The following is an 11,297-nucleotide window of genomic DNA, read 5'->3' on the forward strand; positions in this document are numbered from 1 at the left end:
CCTGGAAGGTCTCCTTCTTGGTTGCTGTAACTTCAGCCCATAGGGTGTCCAAGATCAGGACGCTCACGTCAGAGCTGCCCTATATGGCCTGTAAGGACAAAGTCCAGCTGCGTTCACACCTGGCCTTTCTGCCCAAGGTTGTCTCCCAGTTCCACACTGGTCAAGACATTTACTTACCAGTCCTTTGTCCAAAGCCTCGTGCGACATTCTACATTGATAGAACAAAGCAATTCCGTAAATCAACACAGTTGTTTGTTGCTGTCGCTGACAGGATGAAAGGTTGCCCAGTGTCAGCCCAGAGAATCTCGTATTGGATCACGACCTGCATCGGCTACTGCTATGAGCTGGAAAAGGTGCCCCAGCCGGCGATCATGACGGCTTATCCAGCTAGGGCGCAGGTGTTATCAACAGCCTTCCTGGCACGGGTGGCAATCCAAGAGATCTGTCGGGCTGCAAACTGGTCGTCCGTCTACACATTTGCGTCGCACTACGCACTGACCCAGCAGGCTTGAGACGATGCTGGCTTTGGCAGAGCAGTGTTGCAAGCTGCGAGACTGTGAACTCCAAGCCCACCTCCATTGATTCTGCTTGTGAGTCACCTAGAATGGAATCGACATCAGCAAGCACTCGAAGAAGAAAAAAAGGTTACCTACCTTTCGGAACTGTTGTTCTTTGAGGAGTTGTGTTGCTCATGTCCATTCCATTAGCCACCCTCCTGCCCCTCTGTTGGAGTTGTCGGCAAGAAGGAACAGAGAGGGTGTAGGGCTGGCAGCACCTGATATACCACGGCATAAGTGCGGTACTCTAGAGGGCACCACAGCCAGCCCTAAGGCAAAAATCTCCAACGGGGAGACACGTGAGCATGCGCACACCTGGAATGGAATGGACATGAGCAACACATCTCGAAGAACAACAGTTACGAAAGGTAGGTAACCTTCCTTACCCCCTCCCACCACCCCCACCCCATAAATGCCTCACCCATTAGAGTACAATGGGGAATCCTAATCCTATGTTTTCTGTCATCAGTCTGTTACTATAAAATATTATAAATTCTTTATAGCTTCATTGCAGGACAGAGTACATTGTATTGAAATAAAACAAACTTCAGGTCGGTTTCATTAGAGTTTTATTGTTACTAGAGTTGCAACTTAGCTCAGTGTTTACAGTCCAAATTTTCGTGTGTCTACCTCGCATCCTGTAAGGATAATTAAAGAATCATGAATTTAATTTTGGATGACGTTACAAGTGGAGCTGAAATTCACTGAAATGGAGCTATGTTGTTTCATCAAATAATGTAAAGAAATGCCAACAATAACATTTACAAAAAGAAGGTTTCTAGCATTATGCTATAGCCTGCCAACATTACTACATGGAATGAATTAATCATTCTAAGTAGCTGCCCTGTTCTAAATTGAAATATCTGTTCAGGAAGCATACATTTAGGTTTGTAGTGGTCCCTTGCTCTGAAGGGGGAGGCAGGTCACTCTGCCTAGCTGTGTCAGGCAACAGCACTCGGGCTCCGGTCCTGCTGGTGGGGCTGAGCAGTAAGAAGTCTACAGCTCTGTAGCTGCCTAGCAGAGGCAAACAAGCAGTAACAGTCTGATGCTCTAGCTCCCTTGGGTGGGGTAGAGCAGTCTTTAGCCCACAGCCTCCTGGCTGGGACTGGCAGTAATTAACAGTCTAAGCCTCTGGCCCTTTGGGTGGGACAGAGCAGGGAGCAGGCTTTAGCCTAAGCCTCCTAGATAAGGCAGCCAGCAAACACACAGTCTAAGGCTCACCGTCTCCTGATGGGGACAAGCCACAAACCAAACACAGGCCTTCTGGCCTAGGGTGCAAACACTGCCACCCCTGGGATGGGGTTGGTGGGAGGGAGGCGGTAGAGGGACCCGGACCCATACGACTCCACTGGGTCCCAGCCCAGGGCCCTAACAGTGGTGGAGTGTTCTGCCACTGGGTCAGCGGGTTATCCAGCCACAACATGCTGACCCCTGCTCTGGGAACCAAACCAGACTAAAGTCTGGTTTCCCATGACTACTTCCTATCACAGTCTGGAGAGAGGGTTCTGTAGTCCAAGGGTTCTCTGTCTCCTCAGGGTACACTGTGCACGGCAGTGCTGGCAACTCCTCTCTAAGAGTGGTTGTGATGGGTTCCCGACCTGGAACTGGGGTACCACTGAGCCCCCCTGAACCACCAGCCTGGGCTCCCTTTACACTGTACTGCTGTGACCAACCTGCACTTTCACCAGCACACATACAGATAGGGGCACACCCAGCTGCAGTTACATGCAGATGCTGTGATCAGCTCTGCATGGGAAAGGTCCTGCTAAGGAACTTCCCAGCTACTCAGCACCCACTCTGAAGTGTAAACCCAAAATTATACTGTCTTGCACTGCACAGGGAACTGTATAGTGTAAGTTCATGAAATTTGCCCCCTCCCTCAATGTGGAGAGGAATATACAACAGCTTTCTGCCCCTGAGTTATGACTCCCGTAAATGCTGGTTTTAGACAAAGCAAAAACAAATTTATTAACTACAAAAGATAGATTTTAAGTGATTATAAGGGATAGCAAACAGAACAAAGCAGATTACCTAACAATAAACAAAACACGCAAACTAAACTAGATCGGATATGAATATCAAATCCTCACCCTAAGTGATGATACAAGCAGGCTGCAGATTCTTAAGGGGCAAGCTGCACTAGCTTACAGCTTGGAATCCCCAGGTGTTCCATTCACAGGCTAAAAATCCCTTTAGCCTGGGTCCAGCACTTCCCCCAGTTCAGTCTTAGTTCCTCAGGTGTTTCCAGGAGTCTCTTTGGGTGGGGAGTCAGTGAAGAACCACGATGATGTCACTCCCCTGCCTTAAATAGCCTTTGCATATGGCAGGAACCCTTTGTTTCAAAGCTTGGTTCCCACTCCAGTCAGCGGAAAAACACTCATATCCCAAGATGGAGTCCAGCACCAGATGAAATGGTCACATGTCCTTGTAGTGTCATAGCAGCCATGAGTCGGAGGCTGTTTGTAGCGTCCTCAGGAAGGCACCCCAGGTTCGAAATAAGCTTCTTCTAAGGCCTATTGTTCTCCCTAATGGTTCATTAACTTGAATGGACCTTTCCCAGCCAGCCATCTAGACTGAGAGTCCTTTGTCTAGTGTCTAGTTCCCCATGTGTGCTCACATTTGTAACACACATACATAGTCAATATTCCTAACTTCAGATACAAAAATGATACATGCATACAAATAGGATAACCATATTCAGTAAATCATAACTTTTTCAATGATATCTCAGATGACCTATCTTGCATAAAATACATCAGAATTATGCCATAATCAGATCATGTATAATAATATCTCTAGGAAGAATATGGGGTGCAGTGTCACATAGTCTCCTCCGGATGCAAGGCGTTGCACAGCGTGGGCTTGGCTGTGGCAGCAGACTGGAGAGGTCTATCTTGTTCTGTGGCTCCTGTTCAACTGAGCTGCAGGGCCTTTCCTATAACTTCCAGTCCCACCCTGGTACTTCCGGTTAGGGGGGAGGGGCAGGTCTGGCTCCGCCCACCGGAGGAATTAGTGGTCCCTCGCTCTCAAGTCTGGAGGGAGGCCACTCCACCTCGTTACAAGGTTCAAATCTCAAGTAACTTGCTTTTTATTCTTACTGACTTATAGCTGTGCTGCTTTTAATACTAGGTTAAGATCCATCCTATTAACTTTCTCAGCATATATAGAAATTTGAATATGAATTTTTAAGAGAAATCAGCCACCCCACTTACAATGATATATATTTAGATTTGGCAAAATTTGATTTTTATTTTTTTATAATTTTGATCAATAATATTGATGTTTATTTTTAAGCATTTAAAATTTTTTTATCTATTTAAATTTTCACAGTTTTGAGAAATTATGGGAGGGGGTGTCAAACAATAATTATTTAATGGGAGTATGCATTGAGATTTAGTAAAATTAAAGCTTTATAACTGGTAAAACACAAGTTGTCAACATCACTTCAGAGTATGCAAAACAAATTTTCTTAAACGAAACTCTACGTTCTCAAGCAGTATTTTTCTTTCTTAACCTATCTGTAAATTTTGATTATCATTCATGGAAATATTTTTTCGTTGATTTGTTGATGGTGAAACTGATATAACCCAATAACAATCTAATCCTTCCAAGCCTATGTATATTTCTTTTAATTATTAGGCTTCCTATGTCTGGTCTTGGGTATTTTTAGTGACACTGCCATTCTTCACTAAAAGCTAAACAAAAGTTCAGTCTCCTTTGCACAGTAAATTGAATTTGTCTTCAATAAAATGTTACGAGAATATTGCAGTTTTCTTTTTCCTACACATCTTCCTCAGACCGTAATATTGCATAGCGTTTGTAATATGTAAAAAGATACTTAAGAAAGATAGTTCTAAAAATAGACAGAAGGGGAATTCTTGCAAACTTTAAAACTCTTCCTGTTCACAAGAACAGAAGAAAAGCATAGAGAGATAATAGAATATTTCTGTGACCAAAAACAAGCCCAGTGACTTTAGTTAATTGTTTGTTAGTTAAACCATGTTGCTTTTGTTATGGAAGGATATTATATTGATCTTTAACTTGTCTCGTGACGCTGAAGAATCTATTTTGGGTAGGTTAAACTTGTTTTCTGACCTCGACAGTGTCCTTTTTCATGCTCTTCCTGTTAAGTAGATTAAATATATATGTATTTGGTTTTGGACAGGGTGGACCAAGCAAACTAGTACAGAAGCATTTGTCTGGATTATTCAATAGCATTGCATCTTTTTACCATCCTTCAAATAATGGTCGCTGGCTGGTGAGTTTGTTATGCTTTTATTTTAAGACTAAAGATTTTAAATTTGGAGTGGGATTATAATTTTATCATGAATTTTTCTCTACTGTGCTCTTCACTTTTAATAAGAGTGTATACTGCTTTATGCAAACAATTTCATCCTATAATAGATTACTATGGACTATGTATATACCTTAGAAAATAAACTTCCAAGAAAACACTAGTGTGATGGGTGAAATTAAACTGAAAAGGAGCCAGAAAAATACCGCTATCTATTAAGAAAACATGGATTATTTTTTAACTGTCTACAGTACAAGATGTGAAAATGAACATGTCAAATTAAACTTGATGCTAGTCTCTATTGTGTCTGTCAGTTTTTCAAGCACCTAGTAAAACCTGATTTTGGAATAATGGATAGTATGATTCTAGTGTCTGAAGCACACTTTCTTAGTTAAGAGAATATGATACAATGTTGTCCTACGTTTGTAAGTATAGTGGAATCTAACTTTGATCAATCAACATGAACTGAGCTTTTGTTAAAAGCGCAGCTAAAAATTCACTATTTAACATTTTATGCTATTTTTGTTCTAATATTTAGTGTTGAATTTAGACAGTTTTCACAGTTAAAGTTGATGTTACAGTTCTCAACAGAACTGGATTTTTCTATATCTCTCACTGCACAGTACGTTTGAGAGATAAAATGAGCATTTTTAATCTCCAACAATTATGTTTAATTAGAAGTATCCTAGAAAAACATATGAAAAATTATTGGGTCCCATTCTGCCTTCAGACAACTTGAATGGGAGTTGCTTGTGTGTAAGTTAGGGCAGAAAGGAGCTTACTAAAAGGCAATTTACTGTTGCAGATATCTCTGGTGCAGATATTTCTGGTGCAAATATTACTGGTGAACAATTCGCTGCACTGAATTCCAGCAGTACTGTCATAAATTAGGTTTGGTTCACAGACCAGGTTAATGTAGTCAGTCTTTCTAGGTGTTTTTCACATTAACTCTTTGTCACTGGGAATAGATATTTCTTGACCCATGTGAATAGTGGACACAAGGGCAGGTGCCTTTCCCAACCTGCTTTGCAAATACAGTCCATGAAGTGGGATAGATCCCTTAACAACCTTAAAGCTGGGTTTCTTGACCCCCAGAGGATCCTTGGATGGCTTAGAGGTATTGTAGTGGGTGCTCTACCAGGCAGTGCAGGGCCTCTCCCCTGGTAGCTGCCACAAGTTAGTGGCAAGGCTGCTCTAACTCATGCTAGGGGCCTGCCTCATTCCTGAGCAGCTCCAAGATCACAAGGGTGGATTACATATTCCAGAATATTCCCATAAATGTGAATGTGCAGAGGATATGCTTGAAGATCTCCATTGCTGGTAAGTAATCTTCATTTATCTGATTTTTTTCTAGAGCTAATTTAGTCATTGTACAAAATATATAAGCATGTGTTTTAAATGTTTATAGAAATTATTAGGAATGACAAATACAGTGTAGCTTGTAAAGTTCTGGGAACTGGATTCTCATAGTGAATTCTGAACATTTAGATTTACTACATTCCTGCGGTTCTTATCCATTTTGAGCAACTGTCCTGAAGTTAACACAGCTTATTTTTGAGTTCTTGGTATAGGAAGGATATATCAGGGTTTTGCCACTGTCCATTCTCGCTGCTAATTACTTGAAATTGATTGTTTCCTCTGGTTATATATCCAACAGAACAAGCTGATGAAACTGCTTCAAAGGTTACCAAGTAGTGTTGTTAGAAGACTGCATCGTGAGCGTTACAAGAAGAAGACTTGGCTAACTCCTGTGCCTGATAGCCATAAACTTACTGATCAAGATGTTACAGACTTTGTAGAATGCATTATTCAACCTGTCCTTTTGGCTATGTTTAGTAAAACTGGAAGCCTAGAGGCTGCTCAAGCCCTACAAAATCTTGCACTAATGCGTCCTGAGTTAGTAATTCCACCTGTACTTGAAAAGTAAGTTATAATGAAACAATGAAGAAACGTTACTGCAAATAGAAGTTCAGAGCTTGCCCCACCAGCTGCCATAGTGAGCCACAGAAGTATTTCCATGATGAAGGGGAGTACTTGGGCTGGGGGAGCTACTGAATTAGATCGCATACCACACCCATCCCTGCAACTAGGTTAGTCGGGGTGTTGCTAAGTGAAGGAGGAAGTGCTTTTTAGTTTTTGTGCTCGACTGCTCCCTGGCTCCTGGAATGGCTGGGGCTGTTGCTAGCTAGCATAAATTAGAATTGCCTTCAGGCTGCTCTAATTTATGATGGAGACTGTCACCAGACAGTTTCAGGATCAACTGTGAGCCAATTTTGCACCCCTCACTCCTGAGCTGTGCTGAGCTCTTTGTCGCAGCTCAAAATCTGGGCCAAAGTTTAAATAAGTATATTTAATGTTATTTGAGTAGCAAAAAGTGTGTAATATATTACATACTTATATTGATTTTTCAGTTTTCTTTGACAAATGATAGATTGTATTGTTACAGGTAAGTAAAAAAATTTGCTTTGATGTTGCCTTTGATTTTACAAGAAAACTGCAAAAATAGCACTCATCTGGAATGCTTTGGGCCCCCCAACTATAATTGAAATTCACTATAAAAATCAAATGAACTGGCAACAACATAATCCCCTTTACTGTTCTTAACATGTCCCTCCAAAGGGTCAAAATTGTAAAACCATTGCACCCTCCCCTTCCTGAGAAAACAATTGAACTTTGCAGTGTCTGAAAAATTAACCTCCCACATTCCATATCTTACGAGTCAAGTGTACATATAGACTTATTTACTCGCTACATTTGTTACATATATAAAAAATAACATAACTGCTCTTCTAAGTAAGGCAACAGTGGTAATGTATTTATTCTGGGTTAGGGATGACTGCATAATTGAGTGGTGGAGCATAATAAGGCTTAGTGCTAAATGCTATTGTCTCAATACACCTAATGCAGTGCTCTGTTCTGTGTAGGCACAGCTGAGACTTGTAATTTAGTGTGTTTTGAATGAAGTAGTGCAGATGTGACATGGTGAGTCAGTATGTACTTGAACTGTCGTGACAATAATAGGAATTATTTCACAATTCTCACTATATGGGGTGCTAAAACATGCCCGATATAAAAAGGCACAGGACAGATAAAATTCAACTCCAATATTTTATTTGTGTAATAAATGTGAGCTTTAATTTTTAGCAAGATGTCTTCAAATACAGGGCTTTCTTCAGTTAACGGGTTAATATAAAACTATTAAATGTTACATCTTCATTTAATTTTGATATTTAGAGACAATAAAGACCAAGATTTTGTCCTACATATAATTTTTAAAATCCATAAGGCTCTCATATTTTAAATATACCTGAACCATTTATCTAGATAGTATTTTAATAATATTGGCTTTTTTGACTGACCCATACACCTGTAATGGTCAGTCTTTAGTTTTTTGTTTTGTTTTTTTAATTTTATAGCCCTAGATCTAGTCCAGACAATGTACTGGAATCACCCATAATTTATCCAACAATAATTCTATGGGACACTGGTGGTGAACAGTTCTGTTCAGATGAGGAGCATGTTTTAAAAGAAAGGAGTTATTAAATTCACTGTGCAGTGAAATACAACAAAAGGTTTGGACTATTGGATAATTTCTAAAAGGAACATTTTAAATTGACATAGTATTGTTTATCTAATTTCATCAGATATGGTTTTTCTTTTAGAAGTTTAAAATTTTTAGCTGTTTTTAATCTGGCTTTTTCTTCACTATGTGTAGAACATACCCTGCACTAGAGACATTGACAGAACCTCATCAGCTCACAGCTACTTTAAGCTGCGTAATTGGAGTATCTCGTAGTCTGGTGTCTGGGGGCAAGTGGTTTCCTGAAGGTCCAACACACATGCTACCTCTGTTGATGAGAGCATTGCCTGGTGTGGATCCAAATGACTTCAGTAAATGCATGGTAAGTATATAAATCTCAGATTTTCCTAAAGTATAAAATACAGTCTGCCTATTTAAGATTATTTCGAAGGCTCTTTAATTTTCATCTCCGAGTAAATGGAGCTTATGTTTCCAAAGGATTTTTAGGTCACTCTTCATATTAAGGTTCCATTTATAAAAGATTAATAAATGATTAATAGATGTTATAAACATATTACAGCTATGAGTAATGTGTGTACATAGATAACCATCAGTGCATCAGTAAAATGTACAGATTATAAGCAATTTATTGACCTCCATAAAAATATCAGTTGATTAACCATTTAGTAAATCACCCATAATTAGGGCTCCATGTCTGTCATGGAGGTTGTGGAAGTCACGGATTCTGTGACTTTCCGTGACCTCCGTGATTTCTACAGGTGCCTGATCCCAATGCTGCCCAAGTAGCTGGCTCCCGGGACAGTCATACCAGCCGCTGCAGGAGCGGCTTGCAATGGGTTGGCTAGCTTATGCTGAAGCCTATGCTGTCATATCTTCATTACTGTTATCACCTGCACTAACTAGATTAAAGATAGCACAGTGCCCCTACCTGCATTACAATTGCACCTTAATTTGCAGTGTGGACATATCCTAAGGGTCTGATCTAAAATTCACTGAAGTAAATGGAAAGGTTCTCACTGACTTCAGTGGGCATTGGATCAGGTCTTAAATGCCCATATCTTAGGGACTCATGCTGATCAAGTATTTAAATAATGTATACTTGACACCTAATGATGTCACTTTCACATTTGGTGCATCTTTCAATATAGCATACCTATTGTGACAGGGCAAGGCCAGATGGCTATAGTAAAGTAGTGGGAGACGGCTATATTAGGCACAGGCTAAACAAATCCCTGTTACCAGGATAAGCAAATGGCAGCTGCTCCAGGTCAATTAAGATACTTGGGGCCAATTAAGATCTTTCCAGAAGGCAGGGAGGACAGCTAGGTTTATTGGGACACCTAAAGCCAATCAGGGGCTGGCTGAAACTAGTTAAAAGCCTCCCAGTTAGGTGGACGCGTGTGTCAGGAGCTGTAGGAGGAAGCCGTGCTGTTGGAGAGACTGAGCAATACAAACCATATCAGGCACAAGGAAGGAGGCCCTGAGGTAGGGGTGAAGTGGATATTGAGGAATTAGGGGCTGCTGAGGGGAAGTGGCCCAGGGAATTGTACGCGTCCTGTTTCTAAAAAGTCAGCTACCATAGCTGATACTATTAGGGTTCCTGGGCTGGAGCCCGGAGTAGAGGATGGGTCTGAGCTCCCTCCCCCTTCACCCCTGATTAATAACTGAGACTGGGAGACAACAGAGACTGTGGAAGCGAGGGTAGCTTCTCCTCACCTCCCTTGCTGGCTTATGATGAAAATGGCTCAGTAGGCTGTGACCCTTGCTTCTAGAAAAAGAAGAGCCACGTGGAGGGTCACAGTGAGCCTCTGAGGCTAGCGAAATCTGCCAGGAAACGCAGGACCCACGGAGACAAGGACAAAGCTTTGTCACACTATGCATATTTTGCATTTTAGGTTGGAAGTCTCTCTTCCTTAAAATTCCATAATTGAATTATACAAAATAAGACAATCTTACTGAAAAGAGAATTATTTTCTGTACTTGATTTTGGTAGTAACCGGTACAGAAGTTTTCTGCTTTGAATTAAAGATATTAATAAACGTTTCAAAAACAATTTCTCATTTTTTTTACAGAAAGTTTGTAAAGGTTTCCTGTAATAATTAATGCCTTAAGCTTTAAATCCCATAGATTGTTTAAAGTCTCATCAGCTTTTAATATATATAATTTGATAATATGCATTGAGACGGATTTGCAACTCCCAACAGATCACATTCCAGTTTATTGCCACGTTTTCTACTCTGGTGCCTTTGGTAGATTGTTCATCTGTGCTGCAAGAGAGAGATGATCTCACAGAGGTAAGAATGCTTCCTAGACATAAAATATAAGCTACAAAGCACTGCTTACTCTCGTAGTACAATAGTGATCTCTCTACAAGAATACAATTTAACGGCCTTCTAGTAAAAGTGTGTTACGAAGAGTCTTAGAGGGGCATCCTGAGAACGTTGCCCTGCATAGTTAAAAACAACATACTTCCTATTAGTAATAGCTTAATATAAGAGAAATAATTTTCAAAATCTTAAATCGTTTCACTGTTTAGGTTTACTGAACTGAGCAATGAAAATTGATCCCTTTTCACTTTTCAGTTATCATACATTAGTACAATATTGCAGTGTTTGGAGATATTTTAAATCCAAACTGTATTTGATACTCAAAAAAAAAAAAAAATCATAGCCTTCTGTTAGTATTAGGCTTTATAAAACCACAGGTAGTGCCCCTTTAATGTGTTTACAATAAATCCAACAAAGTATGTAGATGACTGAAGACTTGTTAATGAGATATACCACCTCTCATTTTTAGTCCAAATCTGGCCCAACTTGCTACTGATTAAAATTAATAATTTGACCGTTTGGTAGCCTCTTGGAAAGGAGTTTGAACATTGAGTTCCCACTATTGCCACCTTCACAAA

General features: G+C 40.3%; 1 protein-coding gene across 1 annotated transcript in view; it reads left to right on the forward strand.

Annotated features, from left to right (window-relative positions):
* The window catches only part of PSME4 (proteasome activator subunit 4), a 207,189-nt gene that overhangs the window by 65,811 nt on the left and 130,081 nt on the right, over positions 1-11,297 (forward strand). The window contains exons 9-12 of the mRNA XM_026652532.2: positions 4,723-4,815; positions 6,509-6,774; positions 8,567-8,753; positions 10,597-10,686. Of these exons, the coding sequence (XP_026508317.1) occupies positions 4,723-4,815; positions 6,509-6,774; positions 8,567-8,753; positions 10,597-10,686 (636 nt within the window). The remainder of the gene's footprint in view (positions 1-4,722; positions 4,816-6,508; positions 6,775-8,566; positions 8,754-10,596; positions 10,687-11,297) is intronic.

The sequence above is a fragment of the Terrapene carolina genome, unplaced genomic scaffold, assembly GCF_002925995.2.
Source record: "Terrapene carolina triunguis isolate 2854851 unplaced genomic scaffold, T_m_triunguis-2.0 Scaffold120, whole genome shotgun sequence".
NCBI classification, from domain to species: Eukaryota; Metazoa; Chordata; order Testudines; family Emydidae; genus Terrapene; species Terrapene triunguis.